The sequence below is a fragment of the Spermophilus citellus genome (genome assembly GCF_964194105.1).
Source record: "Spermophilus citellus genome assembly, chromosome: 4".
Lineage (NCBI taxonomy): Eukaryota > Metazoa > Chordata > Mammalia > Rodentia > Sciuridae > Spermophilus > Spermophilus citellus.
The window spans coordinates 197,829,576-197,849,087 of record NC_138185.1 but is presented as its reverse complement, the minus strand read 5'-3'; the positions used below and the strand labels follow the sequence as shown (position 1 = coordinate 197,849,087).

The 19,512-nt window shown below is 43.6% G+C and overlaps 1 protein-coding gene across 10 annotated transcripts in view; it reads left to right on the top strand.

The window, feature by feature from the left end:
* Positions 1-19,512, top strand: part of DPF3 (double PHD fingers 3) — a 314,874-nt gene that overhangs the window by 96,182 nt on the left and 199,180 nt on the right. For all 10 annotated transcript variants that reach the window (XR_014021403.1, XR_014021404.1, XR_014021405.1 and 7 more), the window contains exon 2: positions 12,856-13,016. Coding sequence is in view for 6 of the 10 variants with exons in the window: in XM_081289488.1 (XP_081145614.1) it covers positions 12,856-13,016 (161 nt within the window). In the remaining 4 variants the exon portion in view is untranslated. The remainder of the gene's footprint in view (positions 1-12,855; positions 13,017-19,512) is intronic.

Genomic DNA, 19,512 nt, shown 5'->3' with positions numbered 1-19,512 from the left:
TTGCTTGCTGTAGTTAACAATAATTATTAAATAGGTAGGGTAAGCTCGTGCTTGTTTTCCTTATTATTAGCTGTATTTATGGGTTTTTATTAAGTTGTACCAAGCTGAGATAATTGTAAAACTATCTGCTTAAGCTGTGTGAGTCTTAGGTCTCCTTTTTTTTTTTTTTCTTCTCTTTCATTCCAAAGGTGGAGTATTTTCATTATTCAAGGCTTATGCTATTAACCGGGAGTTGGCCAACTTTTTCTGTAAAAGTCCAAATGGTGAATATTTTAAGCTTTGCAGGCCGTGTGGTCTCTGTTGGAGCTATAGTAATCCCCCCTTATTCTTGGGGTTATATTCCAAGACCCCCCATTGGTTGCCTGAAACTGTGGCTAGAACTGAACCCTACATATGTTTGTTCCTATATGTACATACAATAAAGATTGATTTTTAAATTAGGCCCAGTAAGAGATTAGGAACAGTAATTAATAATAATGTAGAACAATTATAACAATATTTGGATACTGTGACTGTCTGTCAGATAATTGAGATGGCTAGGAAGTGATGCTGGTGGCATGTACAGAGGGGATACGCTAGACAAAGTGGTGATTGGAGCAGGTCAGCCTGAGATTCCATCTTGGTGTGAAATTTAAAACATGGGCCTGGATCACTCTTGGAATTTTCATTGAATATTTTTAACCATCGTTGACCATTGAAAGCAGAACCACAGAAAACCGGGGTGGGGAGCGGGGGGGGGGGGCTGTTGTACTCAATTTTGCCACTGAAGCATGAAAGCAGCTGCAGACGAAATGTGGACCGATGGGCAGGACTATCTTCCAATAAAACTTTATTGACAAAAATTTGTGGTGGGTTAGATTTTGGTTCAAGACCCAGTTTGCAGGTATCTGCCACATGGTAGAGAAACCCCTGAATGAGGATCTGGACTGAGGATCTAATTTCAGGCCTGCCTTTCTGTGACTGGGGGACATCCCATCACCTCTCTGATAATTGATTTTCTTTGCAATAAAACCAGGCATCAGATTAGACAGTCTCTAAATGCTGGGACACTTCAGTCTGACTCTTCAGTGTATGACAGTCTGACATTTCTCTTCTCTCTTGAGTAGAGGTTCAGAGAGATCTGGCCCCTCGAGCCTGATGCCCCTTGCTCACTCTTGGGATGGAATTGGTTTCTGAACTACATTTTGTATTCCAAATACGTTTTGTTTTTCTCTGATGGCATCTTTTCAGGAAGTGCCATCCTCTACCCTCTTTTTGACTTACAGAGAGGTGGTGCTGAGATTGGAAAGTTTATCTCTGGGCTGTTTGTCAGCATGGGAAACCGAGGCCCAAAGAGGAGAAATAGCTAATATTATCCAGCGGATCTGTGATGTTTTTAGAAAGAAACCTCATGCCTCCAAGAAAAGTAGTGTTGTTCAGGTTATTTTAATTCTTTTGTCTGGATTTACATCTTAACAGTGCCTTGTAAATCTCTAGGCAAATCATTTAAAACTCCGTGCCTCATTTTGCAGGTCTGTATAATGGGGGGCGGATAATGGTGTGGAATTGTCTGAGAATAAATCAGATCATACATGTATAGTGCTTAGAACAGCGCCTGGCAGAGTAAGTGCTCAATCAATGTTAGCTATGCCACTATTATCATCACTGCCACCTGCCTGTCATCCTTCCCAAACTGTGTTGGGTCTGTCTCTACCTCATTTTTTATTCCGGATTAATGTTCAGCTTTTGGGTGGCGACTTGGAGTGAAGGATCCTGACCTGTATGCTAAGTGACTCTTGATAAAGGTGGAAGGCTTGGGAAAGGAGATTGTGGCAGGAAAAGGCAGGGAGGGAGTCCAGAAACTTGGGAGAATAGGCCCCTGGGGTGATAGAACCATGAGCATGTATCCCCCTTTGTTGGTCCTCACACCCCATTATTTACTGGGGAGGAAAGAGTCAGATTCTGATTTCAACTGAGCTCCCTGGTAGGTTTTGAGATGTGCATGTTCATGCATCAAAAGGAGAAGGCCAGAGACGGTTTTCTTAGAGGACTTGCAGGAGAAATGTGGGGTGATGCTCAACCTAGGAGCAGATTAAATGAGACTCTGGGTTGCTTTGTTCGGCCGGATGTCCCTGAGAAGGGTGGCCTGGAGATCAGTGGGTGTGCAGGGCATTTGCTTCTGCAGGCTGATCTTAACCAACTCTGACAGGAGGGCAGAGGCCCCCAAGCGAGGTCAGGACCACAAATCCCATCCCAGCAGGTGCCTGATGGGGAGACAGTGCCCTCCGGATGACCTTCAAGTTCCCATTGATTTCCTGTCAAGCAGCTTCCCCACCCCCAGCCTGCTGCTGCCCCTGGCACTACCCATAGGTTCAGGACTCGGCAAGAGGACACGGATCAGCTCTCTGGGAAAGAACCTGCGGAGGAGGTTAATTTGGTGAGAGGCCCTTGAAAGGGAAACGGAACGGGTCACATTGGAGACCGTCTGCCTTCTGGCACTGCTAGTTGACCGTGCCAATGTCAGGCCTAGAGTGTTCCTTTTTTTTTGGGCAGAGAAAGGAGTGACTGAGGTCAGGTGTTCATTGTTTAGTCTACTTGACCTCACCCACTTCCAGGCTTTGGGGTGCATGGGTGGCATTGTCGGGCCATGGGCAAGACTCCCACATGGACTGTGGAGTGAGCCACCGACCTGCTGATCGGGGTGTGCTGGGCAGGGAGGGTCAGAAGAGAGGAGGCAGCCGTGAATTCCTCCCTTGGCTGGGGGCCTCCCAGGGGCTCTGACTTGCGGTCCTCCTGAAGGCCAGGCTCCTGCACCGTTCAAACCTTCTGTTGTGGGCAGAGCTATCCAGACCTTTGGGATATTTTTTCATTGATATTTGTTGAGCATTTCTTAGACAAATCTTGGGCCGGGTGGAGGGGATCTGGTGAGACAAGGACACAAATGTCATGGAGTACACAACCTCGTTGTATACAGACAATCATCAGGCAAAGAGAAAATTTTTCCTAGGGGTAAGTATTATAAAAAAATGAAATAGGATACGAGGTAGGAAGGGATAGGGCAGGAGTTGGCTCCTGGAGACAGGAATAGAAGAATTCCCTGGCATGTCAGCCAGAAGATGATCCTGGGGTGTGTATAGGTAGAGGAGATGGCATATGCCAAGGTCCTGTGGAGAGGTCACCTTGGGGTAGGAGAGGAATGGAAAGAAGTGCAGTGAGGATGGAACCCAGGGGGCAAGGGGTCCAGGGGACAAGATAGAGGAGGAAAGGTGTCCTTGGACTTTCCATGGGAAAGAGTTCGGTTTTATTCTGAGAAGATATTGGAGGGATTTAAGGAAAAGAGAATGCCGTGGTCCAATTTTTTTATTTTAAAAAGATCCCCTGGGCTGCTGTGTAGAGAACTGATTATAGAAGAACATGTTCTTTGTGGCTGTGTTAAATGCCAGCCGATATTCTCTTTATGGGGAGGACAGCACAGAGGCCCATGTATTCCAGCAACAAAGGTGGGGGCTGAGGCGGTTTGTCTGAGAATCTTCTCGAATCAGTGGTCTGTTCCTATGGTGATCCCACCCAGGGGACAGCATCTGGGTGCCCATGGCTCGGAATTTAGAAAGACCTGGTCTATGAACCAGGGAAACGAAAAATATTTTCTCAGTTGGTGAAGTTTCTGTGGTAGATGGGTGTTTTCCTTCTAGGTATGAGTCACCTTAGACAAAGTGGCACGTCGAGTTTTTCTTTTGTTTTCATTTTTTGAAAGTTTGCTTCATTCTCTACATCCCCTAGCTTCCACAGGACAGATTTATTTTGTCATGCCTGGGTGCCATTGGAAAGGCAAACCTTGAATACAAGAGAAGCCACCGTTGTGCTTCTTCCCTGGTGCATTCCCCTTTGCCCGTCCTCACACCCCATTATTTACTGGAATCACATTGCTTTTCTCCTGCCTCCAGTCGCCTGTCCTTGGCAGCCCCCTTGACTTCAACCCCGAGATGCATATGTCATCAGAACACCCAGTGGCAGCTCGGAAATCATGACCAGGTTCCATCTAAATTCTGTCCTGCTCAGGCAGCTTTGCATAATAAGTCCCTGAAAAGTCTTCACCAGAGTAGGTGCCGGGAGAGGGATTTATTGGGTCTAGAGGGACTGAACGTCAGACCGAGTGGCATTGAAGTCATGATGGGAGTTTTAGGGTTCAAATTCTTTGTCTGACGTGGCTTTCACAAGGGATAACCCCATGTGCCCTTCCTGGGATGTTATGAGAGTCACAGTTACAGACAGAATGAGCACTCGAAGGATATCGGGGCCTGCTCCACACTCGGGCCTTGACCAGGCCCCTTGGGCCTTTGGTTAGAGATGAGAACTTTGAGAGGTTAGTCTGCTACAGGTTAGTGTTGCCAGTTAAATCCATGCCAGCTGCCTGACAGTTTTCCAACAGGAACAGAAACAGCTGCATTAAACAAAGCCAGCTAACTGGACTTTCCAGCTCTGCCATCAAACATGGCAGCCGCAGAGCATGGAAGGACCTCTTGCTGAGGCCCTGTTGTAGAGGTTGGGAGTTCTCCTTGGAGTAGTGAGTCACTGGGGCCTCTGATGTCTGGATCAGATTCTCAGCCTCCAGAACCCGGATCTCACAGCTGCCCAACCCCTGCTGATTTCTCTCCAAAGCCCAAGTTTGAGAGCCACTGCCCAGATCAGTCTTTGGGAGAGTGGGGTAATGGCTTTCTCAACAAACTCGGAGGAGTGTTTCCTGCATCAACGGAGGAGGAGCTGGCTCTCAGAGAAGGGGAACTGGTTGTTCTGTGACATCTTTTGGGGTGCCATGAATTTTGTAGATGGAGAAAGAAAAATTGTGAGAGCTATAGTGACCTCTTAAAATTATTTTTTAAAAATTTTATTTATTTTTTTGAAATCAGGAATTGAACCCAGGGGTGCTTAACCACTGAGCCACACCTCAGCACCCCTCCTGCCCCATTTCTTTTCTTTTCTTTTTTTTTTTTTTTTTTGAGAGAGAGAGAGAGAGAGAGAGAGAGAGAGAGAACTTTTTAATATTTATTTTTCAGTTTTCGGTGGATACAACATCTTTATTTTATTTTTAGGTGGTGCTGAGGATCGAACCCAGCGCCCTACGCATGCCAGGCGAGCGTGTTACCGCTTGAGCTATATCCCCAGCCCCTGCCTCATTTCTTTTGAGACAGGATCTCACTGAGTTGCTTAGGCCCTTGCTAACCTGCTGAGGTTGGCCCTGAACTTGTGATCCTCTAGCCTCAGCTTCCTCAGCTACTGGGATTATAGGCATGTGCCAACAGGTTCAGCTGAAGTGGCCTTTTTTAGGGAGTTGGGGGAAGTTCAGTGGAATGTGATCTGTAGGGCATCTGGAGAAGTCCCATACCTTTGGACACACTGCGTGCTCTTGTGGAGGAAGTTTCTCATGTGTCTCTCGACAGCGACTCTTCCGTTGGTTTGCTAGGGATGGTGTGACGTACCAATCAGTCATATTTATCATAGGACTCTATTCTCAGCACTGTGTGGTTGGGGAGCACGTAGGTATATAAATTTCAGTTCCTGTATTCCAGACACTCAACAATCTGACTGGGGAGCGATGGGGAAGGTGGCAGAGCCTGGCAAAGCACAGGAGCTAGGAAGACAGAGAGCAGAAGACAGAGAGCAAATTCCCCTGGCAGGAAAAGCCCAGGAGGCTCTTTGGAAGAGGCAGGACTTTAGCTAGGCTTGAACCAGCTAAGATCAGCTAGGCTCAGGACAGAAGTCAGGGATTCCAGGTGGGAGGATGGACATGGGAAAGGTATTTTTTTTGGGGGGGTCCAAGGGCAGGACCGTCTGCTTCATATATATGGGAAGTCAAATGAGAAATGATTGATTCATTCATTCACTCACTCATCACTCAACTCAACATGGCAAGCTCTCTGCTGGATTTTGGGGTAGAGCAGCAAATGAGCCAAATGCAGTCTCTGCACTTAGGGAAGGCTTCAGGGGGACTGCTGGGGTCATCATGCATGAGCCACTGGGCTCTCTGATGCCTAAAGTTCAGCCCTGGTGACCTGGGACAGAGGTTTGAGTGAGGTTTCTGATAAGCCTTGGGACAGAGGTTTGAGTGAGGTTTCTGATAAGCCTTGGGTCAGAGGTTTGAGTGGGGTTTCTGCTAGCCTCAAAATCACTGCCATGGTGAATGTTTCATGTATGTGTGTCACAGAGAGAGGACCAGCTTGCTCGGATAGAGTCATCGCTACAAGTGACAGAAAATACTGCTCTCTGTGGGAAGGAGAAAGGAATGGCTGTTGATGTAGGCATTCATGTCTGAGTGCCAGAGGTTCTATCTCATTAAATCCTTGCACAGATCTGAAGCGGAGGCGATGTTACCCAAGGACTTTGCTCAGGGTTGTGTAGTCGGACTAATAACTGGGTTTGAGGGAGATTTCTTTTTGCCAGGGTGGATAAAAGGAGAGCTACAGTGATCACCGACAAGAGATTGCTGCTGCAATGCAGGTGCTGGGTGATGAGGATTAAATGAGATTGCAGACATTCCCTGTACCCTCCACCCCCAAAAGTTGCCAGCAGACAGTCATGTGCTCTAAATCACCAATGTTAATAAGCAATGGATGCCGAAGACTGCACATGCGTGTTGCATATGCTCTATGGCTCCGGTTGAAATGCCTTCCTTTCGGGGAGTGAGTTACAAGTTGCTGTCAAGTGCAATGCAACAAAACTTATTTGATATCAGCTGTGTGCTAGGCTCTGTGCTGGATGCTGGGGTGAATCAGTAAAAAGCCCAGGTATGCAGGGCTGCTGGGCTCACAACCCCAGGCAGTGCCATTCACATTGGAGTTGATGTGCATGGCACCCCTAGAGATGTTTGGTGCCCAGTCTGAGTGTGCAGTGGCCCAGCAGATGTAGTCTCTGCCCTCATGGGCCTTAGAGTCTAGTAAGGAAGACACATATTAACCATTGAATTGAGTTGAAATTGACATTTGTAGTAGCAGTATTGTCTTTGTTGGAAGAAGATAAGATAGCAGAGGAATCTCTCACCTATCCTTCTTAGTCTTACCTAGTTGAAACATCCAGAAACACTGCGTATGGATGCTGCAACAAGATATCATAGTCTGGGTGGATTAAATAACATTTATTTTTCACAGTTCTGGGATCTGGGAAGTTCAAGATCAGGGTGGCAGCATGGTCATGTTTCTGGTGAGAGCTCTTTCCCTCACTTGCATATGGCTCTGAGAGAGAGAGAGAGAGAGAGAGAGAGATTGATTGATTCTTATTATATGAGCCCTCATCCTATCATGAGGGTACATCCTCACATCCTCATGACCTAATTACTTCCCAAAGCCTCCATCTGCAAATAACCATCACATTGGGGATCAGGGTTTCAACTGTGTGTGTGTGTGTGTGTGTGTGTGTGTGCGTGCGCGCACATGCACACACAATTTAGTCTATAATGAACACTAAACTTAGTTTTCTTTTCAAGGGCCACTTTAGGAACAGTGCAACTTCAAGAAAGCAAAAAGGTCCCCCCATCTTGCCATATATCTAGCTTGCCAGTTATAAAAAAATAAACAGGACCCAGGACACAGAACCTTCCATGCCACAGTTAATAGTCAACTGTGTTTAAATGCAAATAGCAGGAAGTCAGCATCTTGGTGTAGATGAGCTTTAATATGTGTCTGTGGGCGGCTGTGGAGTGTGGGCAGCTGGACGAGATGGCAGGAAAGCCAGGTGCCCACAGAGAAGAAGAGTCACCACCAGGGGAGGGAGGGACCAGAAATCCTGCCATGGGCCAGGGCTTCTCTTTATCTCTGCTTATCTCTGTTCATGGGCACAAATAGCAGGCCAAGGTTGTGTTTTTACAGCCAAAGGGGACTTATGACTTCCAGTGGGAATGGAGAGAAAAGAACAATTCCCTGAGAAATGAAAGAGTTCAGTGTCAGATGGGGGGAAGGCATAAAGGAGGGTCAGGGACAGCTTGCTGGGCTGATGGGGAGTTCATTTCCCCAGGTGCTCCACCCCCACCCTAGAGGAGTAGAGATTGGGGGGCAGGGACAGGCTGCTGGCAGGAGATGAGGAATTTGCTATTTGAAATGTCCAGGACACCTGTCTTTGGGTCTGGACACAGAACAAAAGGGCTGTGAAAGGGAGGATCCCAGGTGTCTGGTTGGCCAGTTGGGCCTGAGCATCTCAGGGTAGTGGACTCGGAAGCTGAGTGGACAGGTGTCTCCAGGTCAGAAAGCTGGAAGAGCAGAGGGTCCTGGAGGGGATTGTGCTAGGCTCTGAAAATCATATTGGAGCCTAGTTGTCAATCATGTTGGAGAAATCTCTCTCTTTTTTCCCCCCCACTCTGAGCCATCTCTGGCTCAGTGGTATCCATCTCCCGACAGGTATGCTCAAGGACGGTCACTGGAAATGTCTCGCAGGAACGTCCAACTCCCAGGGCTAGGATGTCTCCCTCACCCCAGATTATGAAGGGACCTCCATCCCTAGCAAAGCCTGCTAGATCCAGGCAGCCAGTGCTGCTCCAACCAGCAGGCCGTGCAGTGTCTAGCAATTTGTCCCCTTGCCTTTCACATTTCTGATTGCAGCCTTGAGTAGCCTGCAGTCAGTTGTTGATGAGGACATCATTCTACCCTGCCTGGTGCCAGCTTCCTCAAGCCCAGGACATCCATCACCCCCTGGTAATCTGGCCCCCTCGGTTTTGTGCCGACAGGTGATGGCTGGGGTTGGTCCATGCCTGACCCAGCCTGGGGCATGCTGGCCACAACTCCACAAAATGAGTCATTTGCTGCCAGCCTGTCCCTGCTCCCTGTGCCCCTTGCAACTTTAATGCAAATGTCACCCTGGGATCCTATCCTTGTGGGATTCTTTTTTTTTTTTTTTTCTCCTTAAAGAAATACCATATTAGAAAGGACATTTGTCCTCTCTCCTGTTTAAATTGCTTTCCACAGGTTCAGGAGACCTGGCCATTGATTTTCTTCTAGAGAGTGCAGTAAGTCCTGTGAAGATTTTGGCTAATTAACTTTTAGAGAAGTGCTTGGATTTATCAAGGAGGTTGAAGTCTTTTTTTTTTTTTTTTCCTCCTCCCACATCTTGAAAAAGGCTTTTAACTTTTGTTTCCGAATTTCTGCCAACACTCGATCTGTTCAAAAGGGACGTCCCTGGAGACGATAGAAGAGGGGCTGTTGGATGTCACCTTTTCGCAGCCTCAATCTTTAAGACAGTTGTTTCAGTGTGCAGGAAATCTTTTCTGTTTATCTAAGGGAGGAATCATTCACACAAAGATTACATTTAAACATATACATCTACCCTGGCATGCCCTGTTACTAATAATACTGCATATTAGGAAAGTGGAAAGTATTTAAGATGAAATTAATTTTTTGCCTCGTGTGCCACTTTGTTTGACTTTCTTGTTCCATTTGGTGTGAGGCACAAATATTGGCCAGCCTCACTTTTCCTTTTTTGCAAGTTTGCTTTCTTGTTCCTCTCATCTGGGCCAAAGCTGTTGGAAATGAGTTACTAGCATATCAGGAAAAGTCCAGCAAATGGAAACCCTTTGTTCTCCAGGAGTTTTGGTGGACAATTTCTCTCTCTCTCTCTCTCTCTCTCTCTCAGCAGACTTTCTGAGGGTAACATCTTTTTAGTGGTCTGTCAAAAGATCATGGGGAAATCTGTCCATCCGGTGCTCTCGCCAGTTCTCATCAATGTGATGTGGCTGGCTGCAGGAGAATCCTGGAAACCCTGGAGGAGCCGTGTCACCTTGCCTGGGCAGAGCTGCCTGTAAAAGTTCTGTACCATGAGCTATATCACCTTGGCAGAAGGAGGCATTCAACCTGGTGTGACATAGGCGAACACTTTGTTGAAAAGAGTTTTTCATTTTTGGTTACTCTTGTGATACTTGTTATCAATTTAGATTATACCAGTTTATGTGCCATTCCATTTTATAGCATTATTTTTTTTTGGGGGGGTACTGGGGATTGAATTCAGGAGCACTTAACCACTAAGCTACATCCCAAGCCCTTTTTTGGTGGGGTACCCAGGGTTGAACTCAGGGGCAGTTGACCACTGAACCATAACCCCAGTCCTAATTATATTCTATTTAGAAAAACGGTGTCACTGAGATACTTAGGGTCTTGCTAAGTTGGTGAAGCTGGCTTTGGACTTGTGATCCTCCTGACTCAGCCTCCTGAGGCTCTGGGATTACAGGTGTGTTCCACTGAGCCGGGCCCGTTTTATAGCATCTTCATAGGTTTCATCTCCCCTCACCAACTTATTTCCAGCTGTATGACTATTATATGTTGATGATAGTTTGATTTGTAAGGATACTTTCTGAGCATGCTCTGCTGTCCCTATGAGGGTGACCATCTTCAGAGGGTTTTTTTTTTTTTTTTAAGACGCAATAATAAATTTCCAAATGATGTCTCAGAAGTGTCCATGGTCATATTCTCCCATTATAAGATATTTTCTTTGAATTCTTTGTTAGAATCTGACTCATGACTTTAAAAAAATAGTATAAAAAGGACTGTTACAAATTTTGATTTCTAAAAAGTGGTGGTGAAGATGTGCAACCAGTTGGGACTCTAGTGCCCAGTTGGTGGGATTGTAATATGGTGCAACCACTATGAACATCAGTACAGGTGTTCTTCAAAAACTTTAGGATAGAAATTACCCTGTGACCTAGCAATTCCACTCCTGGGTCTATACCCTATAGAGCCAAAAGCAGGGGCTTGAAGAGACATTCATGCACTCAAGTTCATTGTAATGTTATTCATGATGGTTAAAATATGGAACCAATCCAGGGGTCCATTGACCAACGAATACACACACACACACACACACACACACACACACACACAGAGGAATATTATTCAGCTTTAAGAGGAAAGAAATTCTGACATATGCTATGACATGATGAACTTTGAAGATATTACACTAAGTGAAACATGCCCATCTCAAAAAGACAAATACTGTATACCTCTTATGTAGATGACTTCTATGAGGCACTTAGCGTAGTCAAAATCATAGAGACAGAAAGTAGGATGGTGTCTCCTAGGGCTGAGGAAAAGGGAGGTTAAGGAAGTTATTGTTTAATGGGAATATAGTTTCAGTTTTGCAAAAAAAGAAAAAAAATTCTGGCAATGAAGGGACTATGAATGTCCTTGATACCACTGAGCTGTGCACTGAAAAACAGTTAAGATGGTGAAGTTTATGTGTTTGGTGCCACAATTTAAAAAATTGGCAAAAAACCCCCCTTTGTATTAGTCAGCATTTCATCACTGTGACAAAATACTTGGGAAAATCAACTGAGAGGAGGAAAGATTTATTTGGCTCACAGTTTCAGAGGTTTCAGTTCATGGTTGGCTGGCGGCACTGTTTCAGGGTCTGTGCTGAGGTAGTACATCATGGTGGAAGGGTGTGGCAGAGAGAAGCTGTCACCTCATGGCCAGGAAGGAGGGAGAAGGTGGGGGAAGGGGGAGACTGGGGGATAAGATATACCCTTCTAAGGCATCCCCTAGCCCCTAACCCATTTCCTCCAACTAGGCCCCACCTCTTATTAATGCCATCAAATTATGAATCTATCAGTGGATTAATCCACTGGTGAGGTCAGAGCTCTCATGATCCAATTTCTTTCCCAAAGCCCCACCTCTGAACATGAGTGCCTTCAACACATGAGCCTTTTGGGGACATGACAGATCCAAACCAGCCCAACCCCCAACTTTACTTTCTTTATTTCTCTGAATATTTTGGTGAAGAAATATATTATTTTTAACTCAAAGACTTTCTCTCCAAGATTTTGGCTTCCTCAAATCTACAAACAACCACAACAAGGGGACATTCATATGTTGCTTCCAAATGAGCTACTGGATTCTCCCTCTTCCCCGCAATTCCTGTGACTCCTCTCCTTTCTGCCCCTCTCCCCCTCCCAGAGGCTCAAGTTGACCTGGCAGAGGTCATGTTATTACATTTGCATTTCCTTGGGACATTTATTAGTTTCTACTACGTGTCTGTGTTTTATTTGTTAGGTATTTAATTTCACTGATTGTTTGTTTTACATTTGATCAATTATATCGGTGTTATTTTTTGGGTCTTTGAAAAGGACACTATCTTTAAGTTAGCAGCATTACCAGGTGTCCAAGGATACCAAATATTCAGGAACATAAAATTTACTGTGCTTTATCAGATAACCACTCCTGCAAACCATAAAGGTCTTCTACTTGTGTCTCCAACTCTGGGGGTTGAATTATTTTGAGTTCAAATACTATTTGAAATGCTTCTTTTGTTTTCTATCAGGGAAAGTCATTTAACTATGTGGTTTAAAAAGATCGGTGCTTGTCTCTTTCCACCTCCTTCTCCTTATAATAATAAATACTCCTTACTTTTACAGGCTGTTTTCTCTGTCCCTCTGGTTTTTGTTTATGTAGAGCATTTCTCTTCTATTGCAATAGGAATCTGGGTATCTTTGCTGGTGGTTTGGGTTCACCTAGAGTGCCTTTGTTGGGGACTCCTGAGAACAAAATGTGGCTAATGGGAGACATTGGAGAGAAGGCTCTAGAAACTAGAGGTCCTATAGGCCTCATACAGAAGGTAGTTCCAGAGCTACCTCCATCTGGAGCTGCATCTCATGCCTGCTACAGCAGGGACTGGCAATTTTTGCTCCTGGCTTATTCTTGGGACCCTTTGCTCTATGTGCAAGGGGTTACTAAGTTACCTGGTAGATTTGGGATGGGAAGTAGAATGTGGTAGAGACCGGATGCTGTTACCTTCTTTGCCTTTGATCATCAAGACAGCAGAGGCTTCCCAGAGAGGGAAGTGGGGGACACCCGTTTCCCTCGGGGTGTGTTTCTTGGCTTCACTCCTCTGTTTACTATCTCCCCGCAGGCTCGGGGACCAATTCTACAAGGAAGCCATCGAGCACTGCCGGAGTTACAACTCGCGGCTGTGTGCGGAGCGCAGCGTGCGTCTCCCCTTCCTGGACTCGCAGACGGGGGTGGCCCAGAACAACTGCTACATCTGGATGGAGAAGAGGCACCGAGGCCCAGGTGAGCTATGCCACTTCTGGGACGTGCTTGCATGTGGGTTCCCAGGCTGGAGGGAGGAAGACCTGAGCTTCTGGGAGTCCAGAGACAAGCTGCACCCGCTTTCAAGACACTCAGCTGCTTTCATAGCTCTTAGAAGGTGTTCCAAGGAAGGGGACAAGGGTGGTGTGGGCCATGGAGGCTGGGGGGCTGGGGGGAGAAAGAAGGTAACAAGAGTACACAAGAACAACCTTCGTCTTTCATCCTCCGTGTGGTTACAAGTTGAAAATCTGTAGTCAGATATGGATGGGAGGCTTCGCTTGTCACCAACTCTCTGACCCTCAAGTTCCTTCTCTGTAAAAGGTGGATAACGTTAATATTTACTGCTCAGGGTTTTGTCAGGATTCAATGAAAAGGTTCAAAGAAAACTCATGACATGGTAGGTGTTCCAGAAGTGCAGGATATTATTGTTGATATTACTGTATTATTATTACCATGACACTAGTCTTCAGGCTCCAGAGAACAAAAGAAAGACCCATTTTTGGAGATTAGGGAGGCAATACAGGAATGCAATTTTCTGGCTTTATATGGGTACATCTAAAAAAACCTTTTTATTTTGAAAAATTTTACACCCATATAAAAATGAAGAGAATGATAAAATGGATCTCCATGTATCCCAAAGATCAACTAAAATGGCCAATTTCATTTCATTTATACACATCTGCCACTTTCTTCTCCGACTTCAGATTATTTTGAAGAAAATGTGGGACATTATTATTTCATCCACAATCTTTTTAAAAATGTATCTCTAAATGTTAAGGATTTAAAAACCTCAAACTAACCTACAGTTGCTTTGAAATTTCAATGATACTTTAATATCATCAATTATTTGGTCAACATTCATTTTCTTTCTCTATTTAAATCAGGATCCAAGTAGAATCCCTACGCTGCGATTGGTTGACATGTCTTTTAAATTTCTTAAAATGTGAAGGTTTCTGTTTCTATCTCTTCTTCCTCTTTGCATGTTATTTGTTGAAGAAACTGGGTTGTTTGCACTGTAGGGTTTCCCAGAACCTGGGTTTGCTGATGGCATCCCTATGGTGTTATTCCCGTGAATTGGTAATTAGGTCTAGAGTCTTATTCAAGCTCATTTTTTTCTTTCTTTCTTTCTTCTTGTTCTTCTTTTTTTTTTTTTTTTTGGCAAGAACAATTCCTAAGTGGGTATTGTGTACTTTCATCAGGAGGCTCATATGGTCTGGTTATCTCTCTTTTCTGATGTTAGCAGCCCTCGGTGATAATTGTCTAGATTCCTTATCCTATTAAGAGTTGCAAAAAGGTGACATTTGATTCGAGGCCATTGTTATTTTCTTCATTTATTAGCACTACAGCTTCTATAAAGAAAAAACATCCCCTCATTAAATTTTTTGGCTATTAGGAAGTATAGTTGACATAAGAAAATCAGAATAACCGATTTTCCCTTTATTTACCTGTATTCAGAATAATGAGTAGGCTCCCTGGTAGTCTCCAAAGGTGATCAATAAAGTTATTTTGAGCTCCTCCGAGAACTCAGACTTACGCATATTTGATGTGCTTGAATCCACGGCTGCCTTTCTTCTGATTGATGCTTATGGTGTCCCATCTTTGCCCAGTAGGGGTTTGGGCCAGTGCTGGTATTTTGATACATTCCCAGTAAGTTTCTGATAGCCTCCTAGCTCCCCTAGTATCTGGACAAAATGTTTCCAGGTCACCTGTGTACTTCGTGCTGCAGACCTGAATCAACAATTTCTCTAAGAAACCCCAGTTCCTTTGTGTAGGAAGTGTTATTAGAGACCAAGGACTGTGGTATTCATTCATTGCTTCTGAGATGATCATTGTTTCTAGGTCTTCTGAGTGGGCAGAATTAGGAAATATTTTTCTTTTCTGAAGCAGGAAAACATTATGAAATTATACTGATATTTCCCATTCAATTCAGTTTTACACAGTTTATACTTAGTAATTTTAATTTTGGGTCTCCTTTCTCCCACATCCAAAAAATCCTGAATAGCTGGGTGTGATGGTTCATGCATATCATCCCAAATGGCTCAGGAGGCTGAGGCAGGAGGATGGGAAGTTCAAAGCCAGTCTTAGCAATTTAGTGAGGCCCTAAAGCAGCTTAGTGAAACCGTCTCTCAAAGTATAAAAAAAGGGGTCTGGGAATGGGGCTCAGTGGTTAAGTACCCCAGGGTTCAATGCTTGGTACCCCCTGCCAAAAAAAAAGAAAGGGTTAAGATGACCACAGGGATTCAGGAGGTTGAACTGAGTTAGGGCAAAAAGCAGACAAATACCAAATGCAAAGGGTCACTGTGGTCAGATAAGATTATAAACCAGCTGAAGAATTTGTTGAGGGCCCAGAACTGTCAGAGTGCGGGAACTTATTCTAGGACAGAGTTGAGACAGATGGTGGTAGTTTCAGAGTGTCAGCTTGGAGTGGGCTGTACATGGTCATCATGGATAGTTCTTCTGCCCATTGCTTAGGCTGTGCTTTGCTGAGGTTTAAGGATAGAGATTTGGAGGTTCATCCTTGTGGTGATTTTTCTTGGCGAGGCTCCTGATGAGTGACCAGGCGATGGGGCCAGTGTCACCATGTTCAGTATTGGGGTGCTCCTACTTTTATGGAACTTAGGTGATGGATTGGCTTTATTGGGTGATCTGGGGTGTTAGATAACTCATGGGCCTAACATATTTCTGATATGAGTCTGATATGCCCAGGCAGCCATGTGCTTCTGATTCATTTGGCAAGTTCACAGGTAGTCATTTTTATTAGTACAATTAATTCATGTATCAGTTTGTGCCTTATGGTTGTGCTAGGCAGATGGTGATTGTTTACTTGTACAAAGTGTAGAGTCATTTGACCTCAGCACTTGGATTCAAAATGGAGTAAATCATGACAAACTACTGTGTTATAAAATGGAATAACCCAGAGTTAGGCATAGCCTAAAAACTAGCGTTCTATTCATCATGGAGTAACTTCGGAGCAGGGCACAGCCTGCTCTCCACAATTCTTCTCATTGTGTTCAATATTTCCTGGGGATTTAACTCAGCACTTGTCTACCATGGATTGTCTACATGGATTGTCCACCAGCACTTGTCTACATTCTAGCCCTTTTTATTTTTATTTTGAGGCAGGGCCTCACAAAATTGCTTAGGCTGGCCTCAAACTTGCCATCCTCCTATCTCAGCCTCCTGAGTATCTGGCATTATAGGTATGTGCCACCTGCTTGTGAGCCAAATTTGATTTTGATGTGTCTTGCCACAGATTTTTTTTGGCTTTACCCTGTTTGAAATTTATTCAGCTTTGTAAACACACACACACACACACATACACATACACATATGTATATATGATATATATCTATTTGCCACATTTGGGAAATCTTTACTGAATATTTCCTTGTATATGTCTTTAAAGCTACCCTATTTTTCCTCTCCTTCTGGGATTCAAACACAACAAATGTCCGAGCTTTTATTGTATTTATTTTTTTGTTACTATTTTTTGGTTCCTGAATTTCCATTTGGTTTTTCTTTCTATTTCTTTTCTTTCTTTTTAATATTTTTAGTTGTAGATGGACACAATACCTTTATTTTATTTATTTATTTTTATGTGGTGCTGAGGATGGAACCCAGTGCCTTCCACGTGCTAGGCCAGCGCTCTACCACTGAGCCACAACCCCAGCCTTTTGTCTGTTCTATTTCTTTGTGGAGACTTTATATATTTCACTTTTGTTGCGCGTGTTCACAGTCGTTTGTTGGGGCATTTTTATGACGACTGTTGTAAAATTTTTAGGAGCTAGTTCTAGCATTGGCATCGTTTTGTGGTTGGTGTCTGTGTCTTTCCTCGGTCTTCATCTGATGACTGATTTTGATTGAGTCCTGGACATTTTGACCGTTGTGCTGTGAGACTCTAGAAGTTATTTAAATCTTCTGTTTTAGTTGGCCTCCTCCGATGCTGTGCTAGTGGGGGAAGAGGAGGTGCTCCTTGTTCTGTTGACGGGTGTGGAATTGCAGTGTCTTCACTGGGTCTCTGTTGACTCTCCCCACACTGGGGCAGGAGTGACTGTCATTGCTGGTTCAGTCTTCCCTCTAGGCCCCGACTAACACCTCGGGGTGTCAGCTTCTCTCTTGGCCTTTGCTGAGGTTTGAGATCCCTGATTATCTGTTTGGCGTGGTCTCATTCCTGGGCTTTTAGTTAGAGAGAGAGAAAGAGCAGGATTTGCTCGGGGCACTTTTTGGCCTGCAGTTGTGAGTGTTTCCAGATTATCAACTTCCAGGACCCAGCCCTAGATACACCATGCAAAAAGAATATTCAGGGAACCTCCCACTCTGTTGTCCCTCAGGTCCCAGGGCCCCCAGCTGGACTGCTGGTTTCCTTCACTTCAGTATTTTCTGGTGTTTGTTGCAGGAATAACGTCCGGGATATTTAACTGTACCTAGCAGGAGGAATATGGGAAAGTTTATCTACTCTTTGTTTTCAGAAGCAAAAGTTCCTGAAATTGATTTTTTATTAAGAAAAAATTATTCAAACTTTTGAGTTTTAGATTTCAGAGCCTTTTGGATTTTTGGATTAGTGATGCTCAACTGATAAAGTCCACATAAATAATAAAAAATCTGAAAAACTCAGGCCTGAAACACCTCTGGTCCCAAGCATTTCAGACAAAGGATACTCAACCTGGATAATTATATACGATAAACAGTATGTTTTTAATATGTATGGTTTGATAAGTTTTGAAATGTATATACCTGGGAAACTATCACTACAACCAAGATAATGAACATAGCCACATACCCAAGGCAGTTTCTTTTATCTCTTGCAATCATCTCCCTCTCTTACTTCTTCCCCTGAGGCAATTACTGACCTGATCTCTGTGCTGGAATCATACACTCTATAGTCCTTTTTGAGGGGGCAAAAGAGCATCTGGCTTCTTTCACTTAGTCTAATTATATCGAGATTCTTCCAGGTTCTAGCATGTATCAATAATTTACTTCTTTTTACGCTGAGTGCTCTTTTACTGTACGGCTGTATCTTGGCTTATCCATTCACCTGTTGATGGGCATTTAGATTGTTTCTAGGCTTTAGGCTGTTGTAAATAAAGTTACTGGGCTTGTGTATAAGTCTTTTTTTATGGACTTTCCTTTCATTTCTACAAGAACAACTTAGAGGAGGAAGAGTTTATTTTGGGTTCACAGTTTCAGAGGTTCAGTCCATGGTTGGCTGACTCCATTACTCTAGACCAGAGGGTAGGCAGAACATCATGGTGGGAGGGTGTGCTATGTGGGGTGGTGGGTGGGGTGGTGGTGGTGGGGTGGAGCACGCATGTGGGCACCAAGGACAAAATACATAGGTCCCAAAGCACACCCATGCTGACCACTTCCTTCAGTCATGCCCCACCTGCTTACACTTATACCCAGTAATCCATCAAATGAATCCATCAAATGAGTTAACCCACTGATTAGGTTACTACTCTCATAATCTCATCATTTTACCTCCTGCATTAATACATGACCTTTTTTTTTTTGGTGAACCTCATATTTAAACCATAATACCATCCATTCATATATACTCTGATAAAGGGCTCAGTTCTTTTGTCCATTTTTAAATTGAGCTGTTTCTCTTATTATTAAATTTCAGTAGTTCTTTGTATATTCTAGGTATCAGACCTTTATCTGACATACGCTTTGCAAATATTTCCCCCCAGTTTGTCTGGGTCTTATAGTTTCATTACCTTTACATTCTCTTTTAAGGAGCAGAATTTTCAATTTTGATGACATCCAATTTATTAATTTGTTATTTTATGAAGTGTGCTTTTGGTATATCTTAAAAAATTACCGTCCTAACACAAGATAAGAGTTTTCTCTTACTTTTGTTTTTCATATAAGTTTTATAATTTAGCCTTTATTTAGGTCTGTATTTTCAATTAATTTTTGTATATGGTGTTAGGTAGGAGTTAGTTTATTTTATTTTTTTTTACAGATGGGTATTCATAAATTGTTGAAAAGACTAGCCTTTCTCCACTGAACTTCCTTTATCAAAAATTAGATGTCCACATGTATGTAGGTCTCTTTTTGGATTCTTTGTTTTCTTTCATTGATCTATTGTTCATATTTACACTCTTATCAAAATATCTTGATTATTATAGTTTTATAATCCATCTTAAATTAGGTGATGTTATACCTCCAAATTTGTTCTTGTTCCTATAAGTTATTTTGACTATTCTAAGGCTTCACACATCTAGGTGTATTTTACAAATTATTATTTCCTACAAAAAATCTGCTGGCAGTTTGATTGGGAGTGTGTTAAATCTACAGATCCATCTGGGGAAAATTGACAAGGGATTGCACTCAGGGCTTTGCATGCTAGGCATGTGCTCTACTACTGAGCTCTACCCATTACTTAATGTTTTTTGGTAAATGAATTTTACAAATTTCAATTTCTACTTTTTATTTGCTTGTATACAGAAATGCAATTGATTTTGTATATTTATCT